The sequence below is a fragment of the Nesoenas mayeri genome, assembly GCF_963082525.1.
Source record: "Nesoenas mayeri genome assembly, chromosome: 2".
NCBI lineage: Eukaryota > Metazoa > Chordata > Aves > Columbiformes > Columbidae > Nesoenas > Nesoenas mayeri.
This window is the reverse complement of record NC_137543.1, coordinates 3,096,207-3,117,508: the sequence shown is the minus strand read 5'-3', so window position 1 is coordinate 3,117,508 and position 21,302 is coordinate 3,096,207. Positions and strand designations below refer to the sequence as shown.

Sequence of the window (21,302 nt, the reverse complement as noted above, 5' to 3'; positions counted from 1 at the left end):
ATAATGGTTTGTGCTCTGACAATCTCAGCGGGTGCATCATAAGATCACAGGAAATGCAGATTGGAATGGGGAACTCAGAAAGTGTCTAACACAAGTTCCTGAACAAAGGTCTCAATCATGAGGTCAGCCCAGGTTTCTCAGGACTTCATTCAGCTGACAAAGGATGGAAGGATGCAAATTGTACCAACTCTCTTAGAAACCTGATCTTATGCATATGCTACATGGTAGACTTTAAATCACATCTTTATTGATTATTTCAAATATCACAAGCAGAGTGATAACTGGAGGAGGATGTTTTTGCTGAATCTCAAAAAGGGGACTATAGGAAAATGCAGAACCAGATCAGGATGGGTAACATCGAAACGTAGTAGCCCTGACCAACACACAAGCAACTGCAGGTGATGCTCTGGAGGACTAAAGCAAGGGAGAAAGTCACACCATGGAATACCCAGTTCAGGCTAGAACCATTATATAAACCATTCACTCTTGCCAGTCAAGGCAGTTTCATACCAGTGAAGCTGGTGGAAGAAACGTGGATGGAAGGTCACTGCCAGTGGGGGATAATGGGAAATGTCTTTCACATCTAATGCAAGACGTACCACCAAAGCTAGCTTATATCACTGTATGAACAATACTGAAAGGTGGAACTGGAGTTTGGAAATAATTAAAATAAAATAAAATAAAATAAAACAAAACAAAATTTAAAAAATAAACTTCACTATAAATAACTTTAGTGATCACTACATCTTTAACACAACATTCTTTTTATTCTTCTCAAAAGGATACAGAAAACAAAAAATTTTAGCCTCTTTGGATCACATCACTGGCATGGGCAGTTTAGCGTCCTGCCTTATATTTTGGACACAGAACTGTTTCCTTAATTTCTTGTGTACAAAGAAGGAGATCTAGACAGCACAAAGAGCCCATAACTGAATTTTATTTGAGGACACTGCCCAATTCAGCTATTCTGCTGGATAACACCTGGGGAAAAATGTTCTAAGGAGGTATGACAGCTTCTTAGTGCAAGGTTTTTTGTTTTAAATGTACCTCATACTGTAGAATTTTTTTAGTTCAAAATGAGACAGACCAACAGAGCAAAGAAAATCCAGTATTGTGGGAGCTGTTGAACAGTCAATTTAAAATTTTATGTCAGGACTTCCCGAGTCTTCCTTCTCTCTTGGTCCTGGGGAAAGGGCAGGTAATAAAAAAAGCAATTTCTGGGAGATATTGAGGGCTGTCCATGATGCATCCAAACAGAAAAGTGGGCTAGTTAGTGTTAATTATCTTCTTCATTGGGTTCTTCAGGTCTCCCCATCAGCTCCTCAAGGTCTAGTCCAGAAGAAGGCACAAAGGGAACTTGCCAGCACCCCAACTGGCACAAAGCTGGTCCTCAAACCAGTTGCACCATTAGAGTTGCACAAGTCAGTGTAGCAGCAGGAGACGGGGCGCGTCTGGCCAATCCCATCCACATCGGATGGGACGCATTCGGACGCACACATCTTGGTGACAGTCAAGACTCCCGTGAAGGGATAAACTACAACAAATCAAGAAAGAAAGAACAGTTAGGAATGGCAGGAATAGAGAACTCCTTAGTGAAACTTTAGATGCCTTCACCTCCAAAGTCTTAGCTCCAGTTCAAACACAATTGATCTACTTCCTTCCAGAAATATAGGAAAAATTTCCCAGGTAATGGCTGCAATTTGAGCAGCACCTTGCATCCTCTGTGCCCTGCCTGGATCACCTTTACCTTGCAAAAGGTCAATTAGGCACTTTTGCTGCCTCTGCTTTGACACCACTCACTATCAATGAGCTGAGGCTAATTGCAAGTGCCAGGTCCTGCACTTGGGTCAAAACAACCCCAGGCAGCACTACAAGCTTGGGTAAGAGTGGCTGGAAAGCTACCTGGCAGAAAAGGACCCCGGGAGTGTTGGTTGATAGTGGCTGAATATGAGTCAGCATGTGCCCAGGTGGCCATCAGTGTCCTGGCTTATGTCAGCACTAGTGTGGCCAGGAGAACCAGAGCAGTGATCGTCCCCTGTACTGGGCACTGGTGAGGCCACATCTCAAATCCTGGCATCAGTTTTGGGCCCCTCATGACAAGAAAAACCTTGAGGTGCTGGAGCGAGTTGAGAGAAGGAAACGGAGCTGGGGAAGGGGCTGGAGCACAAGTGTGATGGGAGCAGCTGAGGGACCTGGGAGGTTCAGCCTGGAGAACAGGAGCTGAGGGGAGATCTCACTCTCTGCAACTGCCTAAAAGGAAGTTGGAGCATGGAGGGCCTTGGTCTCTTCTCTCAAGTAACAAGTGATAGGATAAGAGGAAATTGCCTCAAGTTGCACCAAGAGAGGTTTAGATTGGATATTAGGAAAAAATTATTCCTGAAAAGGTTTGTTGGGCATTGGAAAAGGTTGCCCAGGGCAGTGGTGGAGTTACCATCCCTGGAGGGGTTTAAAAGATGTGTAGATGAGTTTCTTATGGACATGTTTTAGTGACAGTGTGTGGTTAACAGTTAAGCTTGAGGATCTTGAGGATGCCTTCCAACCAAAATGATTCTACGATTCTGTCTTCTCCCTCTCTCATGTGAACCAGAATTTTATCAGCAGAACCTCTATCTTCACAGTGCATTTGGTTATTTGGGCAGGTTGTGACCAGGTTACCAATCATAGAATCAGACTGATGATTCCTTCCTAATAGCTCCAGAGAACTCAAGAGAATTTCCATTTTGCCCCCAAATTACCACAAGTTGGTGGCTCCACCTTACTGAACTTGGTTTACCTCTACTGGCCTCTCTGCTCCACCCAGCTTTCATAAACAATTTTTGGGTCAGGAGAGTATTATTTAAACCTCACCCATTGTGTGTACCATGCAACTGGTCTGGAGAGGCAGAACTCTTTATCTCCATATCTCAAGTTCTATTCAGTGTGGTTTTTGCTAACTGTGCTCAACACTGAGCATTAACTATGAGCTTGCATTCACTAAGTATTCACTCACATGAAGATTGCTTTCCACAACAGCAGGAGAATGCTCTTTGTCCTGCAGGAGCTCTCTTCCAGGCTTAAATATTTAAGTGAGAAAAGGTACTACTCACCACATCCAAAGTCTTCACTGTAGGAGCACTTACTTATCTTAAAAATATAGATAAAAAAGTAATTATTTTTACCATCTTCCAGGGAATACATGGTTGTCTTGCACATGTTTTCACCTTCCGTGCAGTTCTGGATCGTCACACAGCGCTCAACAGCAGTGAGTTCAGGGCAAGAGTAACATTGTAAGGCTTGTACTGCAAGGAGGAAAAGTATGTGGTTAACCTCAGTGTGGATGATGAGATTCTGTCTGTGCCTCTACAGGAGAGGGTATGTTTTCAAAATACTCCTGCTGAGAACACGAATGGAAAAGTAAAAGGTGTTTGTACCGATGGGAGTGAGAAACACAACAGTCTGGTGGTCAAAGCAAAGCCTCAGATGTGGGTTCACACCACTTGGAACAAGTCCAGCAAGACAGAGCCACATACATGGAAGACTCCATAATGCGGGCAAGTTCTATCACAGAATCACAGAATGTTAGGGATTGGAAACGACCTTGAAAGATCATCTAATTCAAGTTAGACATGAGGAAGTAATTTTTTACAATGAGGGTGGTGAAACATTGACCCAGGTTGCCCAGAGAGGGGGTGGATGCCCCATCCCTGGAGACATCCCAGGCCAGGCTGGACAGGGCTCTGAGCAAGTTGAACTGGGTGAAGATGTCCTTGCTCATGGCAGGGGTTGGACTAGATGACCTTTGAAGGCCCCTTCCAGCTTAAACTATTCCATGATTCTAAGAAATTAAACACAACCCTACCCTGTGCTGAGATTCTGGTTTTGCCAGAAGAACGTGTAAAAAGTTATTTTAAAAAGATGACAATGGTCATAATAATAGACTTCTTAAGACATATACTGCTTCAGATATACACCATGACAAACAGACTTTGGTACTCAAGTCCCTAAATCACCCTGCCTCCTCACTCACCAGCTCCTAGATGCTCTTCATCACCTCCCTGTTGAGTTGAAAAGGCTTGTGCAAGCCTGCAGGTTCCATTTGGCTCTTAGACATCCAGAATAATGACAGCCTAGGTTCTTCAAACATGTGTCTAAAGACTTTTGAGATGGACAGGTTTTACAGAGACACTGAAGAACCCAGATTGTTGCAATGCAGTACTTCCAGAGCACTCCAAGCTAAATGTATCAAGTCAAAATAGTGTCTGGAATTTCCTGTCACCATTTTTGGACAAGGTTTCCAGGGCACTTTGCTTTCTTCAGGGCTTTCTGAGGAACCCAACACCTCATCTAGGTCCTCTTTTCCACCCCCCATCCAAACACCAGAACTCGTGTGCCTTATAGGCATAGCAATGCGTTTTGGTACCATCACAGACCAGCAGCGCCTCCTTGGTCAATCTGGTAAACAGTTCTACACCATCCGTGTGACAACCCTGATGAAATCCCTTTAAATCCCATTTAAAAAGAAAAACAATTCAGCTCATCTGAGCACACCTAAGATGGGGTGTCACAACAGCAGGCTTAGGCAAGTAAGCCACCTTATGATAACAAATAATGCAACTTCACCCTAACTAGTAAGCCAGAAACAAACTCAGCATTTATTCAAAGGATTATTGTGGTTCCCTCAATTCGAACTGATGTGTTGTTTGCATCAATTCTGACAGCTGTCAAATACAGCTTTAGGGACGATCTTCATCATTAGATCATGATAATCATCACTAGACAAGACAAAGCTACCAAATTTGTGTTCCTCTTTGGCAAAAAATAAAGTAAGCATTGTCCCCAACATGTGCAAAACAGGTATTTTCATTAACCTTACCCAAACTAACATGGTCAAACATGGCTAAATATGCTAAAAAGTAGCTATAGTTATGATCATATCTTTATTTATTTATTTATTTATTTTTAAGATGGAAAAGATAAAAGTTCAGGAAGTTTTTAACACAGTAAAATAACCAAAAACTGGAATGAAACAACTTTACTTTTGCAAATGAGACAGCTCTTCAGCAGCAATACTCAGCTGACATCTCACAGAGAAAGAAGAAAACACAATGACTTAAAGAGCTGCTTTCTAAAAGCGCAGTTTTAGGAAGGCTTTGGGATATCTATCTGGCCTATTTGTGAAGGGTACATATTTGTGAAGATAACGGAACTATAGTGGTCCTTTTTTTTTTTGCAAGCTTATGAACTTACACACAGACAAGCAGATATGTAGTAGCATAAAAATGAAATTACACTATAAAAATGAATAGAGACACTTTAGAAGCCTTCTTTAAAATCAGAGGTAAATATCAACTGCTAAAACGATTCAGTGTAGTTATAGCACATTTTTTTTTGAGAGCTGAAAGCAAAAGATGAGATAAAAGTGCAGAAAAGCTTGGAATTTATTAGAACAGATTTTAGTGGCTTCATTTGGATGTTGGCAGATCTCCTTCAGCTCTGACTGTCTTTCAAGGAAATGCCAAAATTACACAGATTCCACTCATGCTCAGAAGAAAGCTTGGAGGAACTGCTGATACATCATGGTTTTATCCCAGCTTTGCAGAGGAGAGACCATGCAGAAGAAAATTCTGCTTGCCCCATCCACCATGAAGCTTCCAAATTCTGTCAATGTTTGCCTGCCAAAACAAAGCATCCACCCTGACTATACCTACCTGAGTGGGCCAGGGAAGTGGGGAAGGACCAGAAGGAAGAAATGTGGCAACACCAAGTCACAGCAGGAGCTTCTCCTACCCAGCTGCCCAACTCTTGACAACATCTTACTAAGTAAGATGGCAAAATTAAGATGATGAATCAACCCTAGAGCAAATCTGTATCCCACCCCATTTTCTTCCTGCTCCATTCTGACTTTCAGACTCCTGCCCATCCCTTAAGAATATCCAACTATAGAGTCCCCTTGTCTCCAAGCCATCCTCTATTAATCAGTTACATTCCTCTCTGAACTGCTGTCTCTCTATTGACAAGCAAACACGAATCCCCAGAATGAACATGGTATAATGATGAAAGAAAATATTGCCTGGTTTGGAGACCAATGGTGACTGGTCTCTACTGCAGCAGTTGTAGCGAGCACATGAAGATATCACTACAGTGGAGACACCCCAAGACTTTGAACTACCAGTGAGCAGAGTCAGGACACATGTCTTAGAGATAACAAGATAGTCAGTGCATTCCATAAAAAGGAGAGGGCTACTGTTGCAGCTCTGGATCTTCCTTTCCAAACAGCAGCTGTGTTCTCCCAAAAAAAATCCTACAAAACCCCTTTCTTTCTCCACACACTTCTCCCTCCCTTGCAGAACCTGTTCTGCAGATCCCGAAGTGGAGGAAGGAAAACATCCTTACATAAGAAGGAAACAAAACTAAAGGAGAGGCCAGGTTGGTCAGGGCTTTGAGGAACCTGATCTAATGGAAAGTATCCTTTCCCATGGCAGAGGGGTTGGAAATAGATGGTCTTTAAGATCCAACCCAAACCATTCCGCAATTCTATGACTCAATAATTCTAAGAAAAAATTCTGGCAAAGCTCCATCTCCCAGCCAGGCACAGATAAAATCAGACTCTAAACTACCTAGATCCGGAGGAGTTGTGCAGAGCATGCAGATATGCCAATTTAAAAATCAAAGCTCCAGCAGTGACAATGCACAGGACTTACCTTGCCCATACAGGCTAACACCAGTTCTGAGCTTGGGATCGTTACTATGAATTAAGTTGTTGTGAAATAAGTTATTCTGGTGGTAGCATCAAGGGGTGAGGAGTCTACACCAGAAGGGGAACTCTATGCCAGGTTGTCCTTTCCACTGTGCAGTCACCTTCCACCATTAGAGGTTATGGCATCACTACTTGTATGGGGCTGCCTGCAATGAGTGGATTCCCTGCTTCCTAGGGAATGGAAATACTCATATCTCAAACAACCCTGTGTGTTTGGCTTCTTGGAGTTGGTGCTTGAGGAGAAACAACTGAATCCCACTGATGGAAACCGAGGGTTAAGGTTTGCGTTGTATCCCTGTACAGACTGGACTCATGGGGCTGGTTCCCTACCTCCACATCCCAGATGGGTCACCCCCAAATCAGGTTGCTGTTGTCTTCCCATCTGGACTGTGTGCTTCAAGCCTACCCCATCCAGTGAGGTGGCAGGTCATAGAATCATAGGATGTCCTGAGTTGGAAGGGACCCACAAGGATCATTGAGTCCAACTCCTGTCCCTGCACAGGACAACCCCAATATTCACACATTGTCCAGTCTCTTCTTGAACACTGCCAGGCTTGGGGATGTGACACCTCCTTGGGGAGCCTGTTCCAGTGCTCCAGCACCCTCTGGGTGAAGAACCTTTTCCTAATGTCCAACCTGAACCTCCCCTGGCACATCTTCCTGCCATTCCCTTGGGTCCTATAATTCTATCACCAGAGAGAAAAGATCACTGCCTACCTTTCGTCTTCCCCTTGTGAGGAAGCTGTGGACCGTAATAGCCTAATGCAGACAGAAAGGAGTGGGAGAAGATGGTTGGGGTCCCTCCCTGTGGTGACAAATTCTCACATCCTCCTGCAAATGGGGAAAGTCCCCAGAACACTTTATATTTGGTTGTTCTCCAAGCTGGTCTGGCTAAATTGTCTTTGACTTCACGCAAACCACAGTATGTTACTAAACAGATATGGAAACATCAGCCCTGTGGTACCTGTGCCACCAGCTTTGTGTCTCAGAACATCTTTCCCATTTCTAGTGGCTGAAGTTTAATTAACCACACACGCAACATTATACCTAGAGAGAGCCACTACGCACACTGCATTAGTCTGGCTAGCTGGCTTAAGGGTTAAGTATCAAAAGAGGAGAAGAAATTTTAAAAAAGCACAACCAAAAGATCCAGAAGATGAAGGTCAGATTGAACAAGAACAGCAAAAAGTGAAAGCTGAAATTTGCATTCAAGAAATTACATGATATAGTCACTGCCTTTCTTGCAACACTTCCTAAAGAGCCTGAACTAACAATCCCAATGAGACCATGATGTTCCTGAGCATCTGACAAGCTGGAAATATTCCAAAGACAGTTTTTTTTTTTTTTTTTTGCTGAAAACTGTTCAAAGTGGGAGGCATGGACTTCAGAGGGAACAGGATGCACATCACCCTGCCATGCTACATCTCCTGTTAGAGTTTAGATAAGTAAGAGTAGGAACTTACCGAACTCCATGCAAGCAATGGCAACCAACAGAAGAGACAGAAACACCTTCATCTTGCATGGACCCTCGACACCTGGTCACTGGGCTCCCACCACTCTTCACCACCAGATTTAATGGCACACCTCCTGTTGGCTTGCCATGAACCGTTTCTGACCCAAGATCCAATTCTACTGGAAAAACAAGTCTGATTGAGCTACAAATGAATAGAAAGAGCTGAGAAGCAGTCCCCACCTCCTGCCATACTGTCATGTCTTTTCATATTCCTTGGAGAAGAAAATGAGGGTTTGCACGGTGGACAATAGCCGGATTAAGCCGGGTTGTTTGTATCTGGGCATGATGCATAAACCCAGGAGTATCAAATAATCCCAGTGCCTACACCTTGCCTTGAAGCTTGGTGTTATTTCTTTATTTTCTTTTTTTTTTTGGTAGTGGTTAGAGAGACTTGGGTTGTTTCCATGAGTCCTGGAAAAAAAGCATGTGTAGCTGTGAACAGCAAGGTGTTGAACCTCATGTACTTTTCTCCTCTGTGCTTTTATGTCAGCAAGAGCCAGAGCTGATCAATCACAGAATCATATTGGCTGGAAAAGACCTTTAAGATCATTGAGTCCAACTGTTACCCCACCCCTGGCACTAACTCGTGTCCCTGAGAACCTCATCTCCATGTCTGTTCAACCCCTCCAGGGATGGCGACTCCACCACTGTCCTGGGCAGCCTGTTCCAATGTCCAACAGCCCTTTCTGGGAAGAAATTGTTCCCAAGATCCAACCTCAGCCTCCCCTGGTGATCATGAGGAAGAGAAGTGGAAAGCAGACTTGCAATCCCGTACCCATTGGAAACCGCATGGTTGGGTTTTTGGTATTATAAAACCTCTCTCCAAGCTGTGAGCAGGGTTTCAGGGGGCTATGGGTGGGACCACACTGTTTCCCTCTCTCTTCAGTGTTAAGCTCCTCATGTTAGATTAACGGTTGCACTCAATGATCTTAAAAGTCTTTTCCAACAGAAATCATAGAAGCATAGAATAGTTTGGGTTGGAAGGGACCTTCAAAGATCATCTTGTCCAACCTCCTGCAATGAGGAGGGACATCTTCACCTAGATCAGGTTGCTCAGAGCCCCATCCAGCCTAACATAAATATAAATAATAATATATATCAATAACATATGTTATTCATATTGTAATAGATATTAATAATATATATGCAATAAATTATTACATTATTTTATTCTCCCTGTCCTCTATGGACAGAGGTGGAGGGAGTACTGGGAAGACAACAGGACCAGATTGCTCAAGTCTGGGCCAAAGGAGCATCTCAGGCTTGCTACCTCAAGTCATTCAGGGAGCATGATGCCTGGATAAACCCATCTGCTCTAAGTCAAACCTTTCCAAGTGTCTGGCAAGCCCATGACTTCTTTGCTTGCCAAACATCTTGGCTTTCCCATCCCCAAACCCTGCTGCCCCAGGCGTGTGACTGCTTTTCCAGTGCCTTAGGCCAGCCCTGTGCTTGGAAATCCTCCCACAATGTCTGATGGGCAAGTTTGATAGTGGAATTGCAAAAACTGATAAGGAAGAGCCTTTATGTGGTGATGCCAGGTCCCCACCCAACACACAGTTTTAATAAGGAAAGAAAGGAGGGAAGACTTCTTGGAGATATTCCCACTACCTTTGATATCTGTCACACTGTTGGAGGAACTTTATTCAGGGTTAGTATCACTGAATACTTGAAATATTGAAAGGTCTTGTGTTATTCCCAGATAAACAATCCAGTCCTTATCTCTCCAGTGACATTGTCATCATTTTAGCAAGCCCTGCCTCATTTACAAACAATTCTGGGTGATCTACACCCTCAGGAATTCAGACTCATTATTTTCACGTGGCCTCCATAATACAATAATTACATTGATTATGAAAATTTAGCAGTTATTTCCAGCACAAAATTATCTAGGGAAAGGCTTTTCCTATATTCTTGGTTTGGCATTGCTCATGTTCAGCAGAAATTCATAATCCTACTAAGAATGGGGAAATACGCTGATCGATCATGTTAGTTTGTTCTTAGGAAAAACAAAACAGAACTTGGAAAGGGGTGTGGTTTCTAGTTTCTGGTATTAAGTGGCCTCAAACAATGTGTGCTAGATGATTGGTTTCACATGTACGTCTGAAATGTGATCTTCATTACATTATAAGATTTTGGATGGAAGAATATACGTCAGCACCCTGCTTAAATCTTGTGCCCTCCTTGAGTCTGGAGGGTTGTTTGTGGGGGGTTACAACATACTTCACTTGTTTATATTTCCAGCTGATCTTGTCTGAGTCTTTAAGCATTGCCTGAAATGTTTCCTCTTTTATGCACACCCTAAGCAATTGCCTTGCAGTGTTGGCAAGTCACCAAAGAGACCACAAGAATTAATAGCAACATCCAAACAGCCTTTTGTTGAACTCCTTTTCTTCTTTTGTGGGTAATTAGGGCCTGTTTTGTTGGGAGTTTTCCATTAACTACAGGGGGAAAAAAAAGACACAATCTGTATAAATCTGCCTCAACAACCCACAAGATGGATTTGAAAAATATAGATATATATATATTTTTTTTCTGGAGTATGTGGTCAAAGGCAAACTAATACAAGAATTCTATGTGTTTCAGAGGGGTTTGTTATCATCAATAAATTTCAGCTGAATTTTCACTTCCAGCCTGAGAAAGCCATGCCAAACACTTCTGCTGCACACCTGGCCAGATGAGACAGTTTCTGGGTGGAAGCATCCTCACCTGAGATGAGCAGTCATGCAACAGTTGCATCCGCACTGCAAATAGTCTCCAGATCCCAAAATCTCCCAACAGACTTGCTCACGCTGCCTAATAACCAGGCTGAGAAAGTCACATTGAGAATTCCTAAGATATCTCCATCCACTTCCAGGGAGCACGGGCTCCACGTGTGCTTAGAGAAGTGCAGGCACATGTTACAATTGAGAGCCTTCTTGGCTTGATCATTTTAAACTCTCCATTTTCTTGATTCTAATCAGCTTTTTCTATATCTTCCAGGAATCCCACAGCTTTCCAGAGCAAACAGAGGTAAAGGTAAATATGGAGAGGTGTTGATATGACAATGTCATAACACTAGTGCTAAGCTTCTGCTGCACACCTACAAGTAGGTTAAACCCAAAACCACTCCTGTAAGATGAGTAAATATTATCTCAATATGTATAAGGAAGCTGAGATGCAGAGAGGTTAATTAGGCTCATGCAGCAAGGTAGTAATTACTCCAGAAATATTCCACATGGTTTAACCACTGGTTAATGCTTCTTTTTCATCAATGTTCTGCTATTTTTGTGCAATCCTGATAGGCGGTTCATGAGCTACTAGAAGAAATAAGAGTGAGCACTGGCCTGAAAACCACATACTTAGAGGTTTACTGTAAGTTCTGTCAATTATTTGCTAGTTGACCTTGGAAAATTAAACTCGGTTTCCCCATTCTAGATATTAAGTTGGTTCATGTTATAGGGTTGACCATAACTACAGTATAAACTATGTATTGGAAAGGCTAAAGAGGAGATTTGTTTAAATAATTCGCAGTTTTCTCCTAGTAGCTTCAAAACAGTGTCAATGATGGAAATCGCTTAAGGAAGCCAGCAGCAAGGGTGGGTTAGTCTAACCAGTAAATCTGCTTTTGTGCAGTGTGCCAGAGATTAAATTATCACAAACTTCATCTCTGATGCATCATGTTCGCTATTAACTGTCTAGAACCCACAGTTCTCCAGAGATGAGAGCTACTTTGCACTGAAAAGGGAGGAATTAAACAGGTATCTTTGCCCTCCTACATTTCCTTCATGGATGAGGAATGTCCTTAAAAGTTAAAGAGAAACCTGGGAAAGCAAAGTGAAAAATAAACAGTGCCAAGCCTAAATCTCGCCTGTCCCTATGAATAATGTGTCAGGAATCCAACCCTGCAGCTCTTTTAGAGTCATTTCCACATAGGCATCACTCATTAGCTCATTAGTCACAGCAGCCTGATTCTTACTGATCGATTTTACTACAGTTCCCTGCTATGTGTGGCCAATATCCAGCATGTGTCCATTATACATATCTTTGCAAGACATAACATTCCTCCCTCAGCCCTACTGAGCATGTAAAGGTTGGGTGATTCTTGGAACCAAGTTGTTGGAAGGTATCCTTGGGGAAAGGACATGAGTCCCCTCAATCTGACAAGTCGTAGACTCAAAACACTCCTTCTGAGCAAAAAGTTGTGACTTTCACACGTGGTAGTAGGTCAGTCTGCTGGAGATCGGAGCTGTAGGTGGGTAAAGAAAGCTTGGCAGATCTCTCTACACTGGTTTCCACCTTAGTATTGGACTGGGATGTGAGGGATGCTGGTTAGTGCAGGACCTGGGGCAGACAGATCAGACCAAATGACAAGTACGAAGGGTTTCTTTAACTCTGCTGCTCTTCCCATATTCCCACCAGACTGCGCTATAGCTATTCCATCTGCCCCAGGCATGTATTGTGCCTGAGAACTAGTGATGCTTGTATATTCACCATGACAGGAAGGTAGGGGAGAAGATAATTTATTTTTATAAGGAGTCCTGTTCCCTGTATTTCATGATTCACCTGACTTTTTTTTTTTTTCAACCTGTTTTTTTTCTTCCCTGTTGAATTAAATGCAGGCACCTCTTATCTCCAGGTTGTTATCTAGACTAACCTCTGTGTAGCACTTAACTCTTTCTCGGTGGGACCTTCATATTCATCACTTGCCTGGCCAGTGGCCAGCACACGGATACAGTGATCCTATGGGAGAATCTTACCAGAGTTACTGACTATTAAAACGTGTCCTTCCTCTGTGTTCATAATGTGCATAAAAAGGGTTGATCATATATTTATGACTACTGGGAATATGTCTTCCTTCCCTATCAAATTTTTCTGCTTTGTTTTGGTTTTTTTCTTTTTGTTTTCAAGCTGGTATCTTTTTCCTTCCCATCAAACCTGACAGACTGGGGCAGTAATCACTTGTTTCAAGATTATTCACTCCATCCAGCTTTCCAAGGTATTATTAATGATGGAGGAACATAAAGCACGTCATAGAATCCTATGAATCATACAGTGGTTTGAGTTGGGAGGGACCTTAAAGATCATTTGTTCCAGTTCTCCTGCAATGGTCAGGGATACCTTCCTCTAGACCAGGTTGCTCAAAGCCCCATCCAACCTGGCCTTGAACACTTCCAGTGACAGAGCATCCACAGCTTCTCTGGGCAACCTCTTCCAGTGTTTCACCACCCTCGTGGTGAATAATTTTTTCCTTATATCTAGTCTGAATCCACTTTCAGTTTAAAGCTATTATCCTTTCTTCTAGCACTACATGCCCTTGTAAAAAGTCCCTCCCCAGCTTTCTTGTATGTCCCCTTTAGGTACTGAAAGGCTGCTATAAGGTCTTCCAGGTTGAACAACCCCAACTTTCTCAGCCTGCCTTCATAGGAGAGGTGTTTCACCCCTCTGATCATCTTAGTGGCCTCCTCTGGACTTACTCCAACAGGTCCATGTCTTTCTTATGTTAGGGGTCCCAGAGTTGGACACAGAGCTTCAGGTAGGGTCCCACATGAGTAGAGTAGATGGGGAGAATCCTCCCTTGACCTGCTGGTCACACTTCTTTTGACGGATCTCAGGACACGCTTGGCTTTCTGGGCTGTAAGTGCAGATTGCCAGGTCATGTTGAGCTTCTCATCAACCAACAACCCCAAGTCCTTCTCCTCAGGGCTGCTCCCAATGCATTCTCTGCCCAGCCTGTATTTCTGCTTGAGATTGCCCTGACCCATGTGCAGTACCTTGACTTGGCCTTGTTGAACTTCATGAGGTTCACATAGGCCCACATCTCAAGCCTGTCAAGGTCCCTCTGGATGGCATCCATCCCTCCAGTGTGTCAATCACACCACACAGCTTGGTGACATCAGCAAACTCGCTAAGGGTGCACTCAATCATCCATCTATGTCCTTGCTCAGTTTAGGTGTCACCTGTTTTAATTATCCCCTATGTTCCTTCATCTGATGAACAAGAGATACTTCCCTATCTGAGTCACTTCTCATTGGCCTGAAGGGAAGAACAAGGACAACACATATAAAACAGTAAATGTCCTGAATGAAAAGAAGCAGCTTTGCCTCCAGGCCTTTTTCATCTCCATCTAATACTTCAGTGCTTGGCATTGAAGCTGGAAAGATCCACGTGTCTTTGGCTGAGGACTGGCAGGAGCGTGTCCCCAAGTTGTCTGGCCATCATGTCCCTTAGCAAATAGGCATGTTGTCCTGGTATGTCAACACATCCATCCCAGGACATCCCACTGAGACTGCAGTGGCAGATCTGGGGCCTGCCACTGCCACCTTCCGACAAGAGAAGAAAATGCAAATTTCTGATCTCAGCTCATTTCCCAAGGAAGGGAGGGAGGTATTTTTAGGATTATTTTTCAATTTTCATTGTTCCATTATTCAGTTTTCATATTCATTTGGTTCCAACCAGATTTAGGATGAGAAACATCCATGTGAAAATTAAAAATAAAAGGGAGAAACTCAAGTCAGTCAATCTAAATTGCTTTGTACAAACCGTAAGTTAAACTCCAATGTGAGTAGATACATCTTGCCCTTATAAAGAACCTGAGTACTGCATGCAAAGCTGTCACATACAAGGTGCCACCATCCCACATCTATTCTTGTGTTTGGTTTTTGTCAACTTTCCTCTAATAATTTGCCCATGGCAGGGGGGTTGGACTAGATGACCTTTAAAGGTCCCTTCCAACCCAAACTATTCTATAATTCTATAATAATAAATGGGTGCTATTCCTTAGGCCAGCAGGTTTAACTGGTCTGGGCTCAGGAAGGGAACCTCATATGAAACTCAGACTCTAATCCGAGAATGGGTCACCACATCCCTCAATTTTAACAATAAGACAGAATCAGAGCCAGGAGCACCTGGCGCTCAGCGACAACAACGTGACATCATTCTTGGTGATGAGGGCATGACAAGAATCTGTATGAAACACAATACACCCAGTCGTCGTTTGTGTTAATCGGCATGGAGAAGGAGAACAAGGCACACTATTCACACCTCTTCCCCCATGGGTTTGATGCTGTATGTGTTAAATTTTAGTCACATTAGTTTAACTCTTTGTACACAGGAGTTATTAACTTAATGGTAGCTTGGATGTCACAGGAAGGGTCAGATCACCAAACCCAAGGAGACCAAAGTATACTGTGCATTGTTTTAAAACTCTTTTTCTCGGGAGATGATAAGCAGGAACATGTTCCCAAAGCCACACAAAGCACCTCCCATCTTTCCAGCCTCCTCCCATTTCGGTTCCTGCCCAGGTCAATATTGTGGCCTGGAGGTGCCATCTTCCCACTTGCTCCCTATGGCTTCTCATGTGGACCTCAATACACAGGAACTGGGGAGAAAAGGAACAGAGGGAAAAGAAAGTGGAGAGATTTAGCACTGACAGGAAGGTGGAGCTCTTGATTCAGTCTAGTTTTTTTCTTCCTTCAGCACCACTCAAATTTCCACTTGCAAACTATCTACCTACATGCTTTTCTTGACTCCTCCACCTCAAAAAATATGAAAGGAACTCATTTTCTGGAGGCTCTCCTGCAGCCCCAGAGTTATTCCTTCTTCTAAAACCTGTGTTTTCCACAGCTAGAGAGGAGATATGTCCAGAGAGACAGAAAAGGGCAGGGATGCAGATGCAGAAATTCTCCTGCTTTCAGACCTATTTGCTGGCACGTGGTGTCTCATATCCTGAGATAATCATCACAACCTTGGAATGCCAGTGAGAAACACCTGCAGAGCCAACCAAAACACGGGCAACAGCCCACGTTGCTTAGTTTCCAGAAATACTTTCAGGCATTTGGTATCACTGCATCCCCTAATGAGGCTCACCTGGAAATGAAGGACCATAATGAAGGAAGCAACTCTGTTACCTCTGTGTCAAAACATTAACCGCGTTTCCTTTTTGATTTGGACAGAAGGCACAATTTCCCTGAACTTTCTGAACACCTGAAATATGGGACAGCCCATCCTGGGCCTGCCTAGAGATAGAGAGGTCCCCACGGAGCAGTAGGAGCAGAGATATGGGTGGCAATTCTTGAAGAAAAGGTGGGAATGCCAAGCAGGAGGGATGTGTCGCCTCCTGGCGACAAGTTTCTTATGTCACCACATGCTGTGCAATGCCCTCCAGTCCCCAGAATACTCCCCGTCACCACTGGTGCCCTCCCATGTCCGAAAACACTTGTAAGGAAGGCTGCAAAATTTGGATTGCAAGGAAGGAGAGCAGGGGAGAAGATCCTTTCCCAGGAAGGAGATAGTCCAGGCTGGGGTTATCTAGAGAAAAAGAAATATACTTTTATGTCTTTGTTTCAAACAGCCTGAGGCTGCTTCTGAGAATCTCCTGAGAGCCCATCGTTATTATTCTGCATTTATCTTACATTCCCCAGAGAACATGATCTCCTTCTCCCATGGTATCCAACTGGGCTCCCAAAAAAATAATAAAGCTTATAAAAAAAAAAAAAAAATTAGAATAAAACATCTTTGCACAGCAGCATGAGATCAGGAAAGCAGGGGGCAATCTCCAGAGCAACCAGACTCATGTCCGTGTGTCTGTGTGTCCATGTGTCCATTTTAGAGATGCCAGAGCAGCCCCTGAAGCCTTGGAGAGCTCAGGAATAGGAGCAGCTGCCCAGAGACACCCACACAGGGACCATTATGTGCCCAAAATAGCCACCATCTCCAACTGAAAAAAAGAGCAGGCTCACAGAACAAATCCCATCTCCATTCCCAGTAGGGTCATGGGCAAGTCAATGATATTTATGAGCATGACTATTGAAGGCAAAGACAATCCCTGTTCTTTATCCATCACCAGGAAGAGACTCCAGTGGCCTTGAGATGGCATCTATGGATTTATCTGTCCCTATATTCTACAGGCTCAGCCTCATGTCTGTCCTTTTGACCAACCTGCAAGCCTCAGCTCTGGGCTTTGAATCCAATCCAAGGACTTTCTTTTCACACAAAGCAAGAGGTAATATCTATAATATCTGCAGAACCATCAAAAAATTTTGTTCCAAGTGCACCTTTTTATTAATTCTATATATTTTTATTAGAGTATAAGAAATGATATGTAACATACACTACACTTACGTTAATATTTTTAAAGGAATCTATTTTACTTTATTCTGCTTATTCTGTTACAATAAAGGTATTACACAATTACAAATCTCACATATATGTATTAGTAAAATCAACATTTGAGTGTAACCATCGCAGTGAAGCGAGATCACCCAACAAAGCTGAAATAAAATGTGTCAATATTTTTTCTGCAAAAATTTATTTGCCTCATTATATTTTCATTAAGTGTTTCAGTTTTGATGAAATGGCAGATTTTGAGCTGGAAAAAGTGTTCCCTCGGAAAGCATTGGACCTGGGAAGCCTGTTAAGCCTTTAATTTTTCAGTTTACACTATCAGAGCAAAGGTGGACAAATTAAAACATTCAATCTGTCTCTAAGGTTTCTGATTCACTGCTTTGCATGCAATTATCTGGTTAAAGATAACTCACCCTTGGCTCCCTACTCCTGATTTCACACGTTGATGGTTCCTCCTTGACTTGTGAGATCTGGGCTTCAAAGTGTCTCTACCAAATCTGTCAAAAGCCAGTAGATGGCAGGACCAACCCAGGACTTCGCTTCCATGGGCACCATGGGCACTCCCAAAATGCAAAATTGGGTGTGTCTATCCCCATTCCAGTTCTATAGCCTCAGACAGAAGCTTTCCAGGGGCGAAATAACTCCTCTGGGATCAAGGAAGGATTCAGAGCCATCTTCACCCCTAACAGCTGAGACCCAGAACACCTCATCACCAAGGATGACAGTGAAAGCACAACCCAACTTCAAAGTGCAAAAGCATTGGGATCACAGGAGTAATAGGCTTGTGATAGGGCTCTAAACCTCCAAGCATCCAGATGTGCACCACATCTGCTTTTCCAGAGACAGATGAGCATTGATGCTTATATCTCACTCCAGCATGGACAAATAGCGACCTGGACCAGAGCTACCAAGCTTCCCGCAGGTGTGGTGGGACTACAGCCTCCTTCATGGCAAATAGGGTCCCTGGGAGGCAAGTAACCTCAAATAATCTGTAACTTGAGTAACTTAACGCCAAGCAAGGACATTTTTTGAGTAGTGAGGTGGATCATCTGAGTAATCATTAAGCAACTGGCCTTATTTGTTCTGGCTGTTTGTGCAACAAAGTCACATCAGGTTTGTGTTTTCCAAAACACCTTTTGCAAAAAAAAAAAAAATCCCAAAAACAGTTGGAAGAACTTTGTTCATTTTTAAATCCTCCAGCAAACAGCGAACCTGAGTGGAAAGGGCTGGTGTCGCAGTAAGCTTTGTACAGACTATACACAAAAATAAGAACCCTTGCGACATTGGCATAGTGGTAGACGGCAGCAGCTGCCACTGAAATACAGCAATTTCCAGGGTGGAAGCACAGAAACCACTTTCTCATTAGCATGCTCCAAAATGGGCAGATTTTGACTTAAGCTCTTCTCATTTTCCAGTGAGAACTGTTGGGGATATTTTACGCTTGTACGGAGCAAATCTGCCTCCCCTCGTAACCTCTTGTCTTGTCAGAAAAGATGAAGAACTGAATTTTCTGCTGAGATTTCAATCTCTACTTCCACAGTCCAAGTAAACACATTCAAAGCACTTAAGGGCTGTCCCACCATGGCCCTCAAGTTCCAAATCACATGTTGGGTTTAACGAGCCACTAGTTTTAATGCTCTATAAATGCTGCGTTCTTGTTATTTATTTTCTTCTTATTATTTATGTTTTTAATTATTGTGGCTGCACATTTTCAGGCCTTTCACTCCTGGGCTTTACAGTAGCTGAGGTTCTCATAATTTCTGGTGCTGGGGTCTTGGGAATTGAAAAAAAAGATGTATAGTAGGACCAGAAATTGTGAGAGTTGGCAGAACTGATCATATCATGCTTGGGATTAAACTGTTGAATAACATCTCTTGCATTTGACAAGCTGTCATACCCTCCCTCTCTCTCAAATATACATATATCTATCAAAGAAATCTTTGCCACATGTGTTCAAAAGGAAAAACTGCAAATATCTCTTCTACCATATCCTAAACGTACAAGAATATAGCCCACGAGTAGGAGAGAAAGACAAAAAGAGAGTGAAGAGGAAAAAAAAAATCTCCATATGTAATCTATTCCTCATCTATAGGCTCGAGAGCATGTGCAAACTGACCTTCAGATATGTCCCCTGGCAATACCGTTAATATAACTTGCTATTTGTATAGGGTAAGTAGCCTGCTGAATGCTCTTCCCATCAGCCCTTGTTCCCTTGCATAACTGAGTACTTGGTATGAGCAAACTCTGAAAAGTTAAGATAGGAAGGAGATGGTCCAGAAGGCCAATGTATCAAAAGGAGCATGACCAGCATATGGAGGGAGGTGATTCTGCCCCTCTGCTCCGCTCTGAGGATAGCCCCCTGCAGTGCTGGTCCAGCTCTGGGTCCTCAGCACAGGACAGACATGGGCCTGCTGGAGAGGGGCCAAAGGAGCCACAGAAATGACCTGAGGCTGGAACAGCTCTGCTGGGAGGACAGGCTGAAAGGGTTGGGGTATTCAGCCTGGAGAAGGCTCCAGGGAGACCTTATTGTGGCCTTTCAGTGCTTAAAAGGGGCGATAAGAAAGATGGGGACAGACTAAAAAGTCTGGGCCTGTTGTGGAAGGACAAGGGTGATGGTTTTAAATTATAAGAGGGGAGATTCAGGCTAGATACGAGGAAGAAATTTCTTATGCTGAGGGTGGTGAGAGCCTGGCCCAGGTTGCCCAGAGACGTGGTGGATGCCCCACCCCTGGAGACATCCCAGGCCAGGCTGGATGTGGCTCTGAGCAACCTGAGCTGGTGAAGATGTCCCTGCTCATGGCAGGGGTTGGACTAGATGACCTTTGAAGGTCCCTTCCAACCCAAACTATTCTATGATTCTCTGATTGGAGGAGGCAGCCAGGTCTCATAACCCTGCTCGTAGCTTTTTAGCCCATGGGGTTGTCCATTGTAGCATCCTCAAGACCCTTGCAAAAGCATGAGCAGGCATCAGGACACAGCTATGCTGATAGCTTTTAAGTTTAGTTCTTTGCTCACAGCAGAGATGTTGTGAAGGTAATTGAGTCCAAAATCAAGGTATCTTTAGCAGGTGGCTAAAAAAGATTCACAGCCCTATTACTTGCAAGGTAGAACACTCTGGGTGCTGCCTTGGTCTCACTACTCACAGCAAGTGGTGAGGAACAAATCAACCCTTCGAACAAGGTCTCTAACCCTCTTGGAAGGAAGGCTCAGGCACAGGGAATATTTACCCCATCTCTCATAGTTTTTCCCCAATTTTCCCTGTGCTCTATGTGCATAGCAGAGGTTTGCAGTGGTCCCAGCAGGCAAGGGAGGATGCATTAACCAGAGGAAGGCACATCTGAGGAACAACGAGACAAGCGATGCGTTCTTACCAAACTCATCACCTAATTGCAGGTCATGTCACGGTCCCTCCTGTTGTAAAAGCTGTCATTAGCATCTGTGTCATTTTAATTAAAAGATGGGGATAAGAAGGAGGGAAAAAAACATGCAACTCCTTTTGTTGCAAATATTTCTATACATCTGCACATATCTTTCAAAAGAAGCTGTTTATCACTCATTTAAGTGGGGACAGAAGTATAATCAAACCATGTGCAGCTTGAGAGGATTTTGTTTTGTTTTTTGATACAAAATAAGAGAACCATGTACAAAGGAGACAAGGAGGGCATGGCTAAAGAGTGCCAAGGCTACTCCTGATTTCTGTTGCTAAAGAGGAAAAAAAGCCAGTGCACCTTTGATCAATCAGAGGAAGTAACAGCATTTTTTCACCTGACAGTTTAAGGCTCAATTTTGGCTTGTTTTGTGTCTAGCAGGTCCATAAGTAGGAAACCAACATGATGCAGAGATGGTAGGAGGACACATCTCCCATGGGACAGTGGAGAACTTCCAGGAGCAACGCTGGTGAAAGACCTGGGAAGATCCTGGAATCCAAGGAACAGCAGGAGTGGCAGGTTT

General features: G+C 43.4%; 1 protein-coding gene across 1 annotated transcript; it reads right to left on the bottom strand.

Moving 5' to 3' along the window:
- Positions 1–1,322: 1,322 nt before the first annotated feature.
- Positions 1,323–8,251, bottom strand: LOC308037611 (ly6/PLAUR domain-containing protein 2-like; the record flags this gene model as incomplete). Its single annotated transcript, XM_080339499.1, has 3 exons — positions 1,323–1,534; positions 3,159–3,278; positions 8,200–8,251. 3 exons carry the CDS (start codon positions 8,249–8,251, stop codon positions 1,323–1,325), a joined length of 384 nt encoding a protein of 127 aa, XP_080195625.1.
- Positions 8,252–21,302: the final 13,051 nt, after the last annotated feature.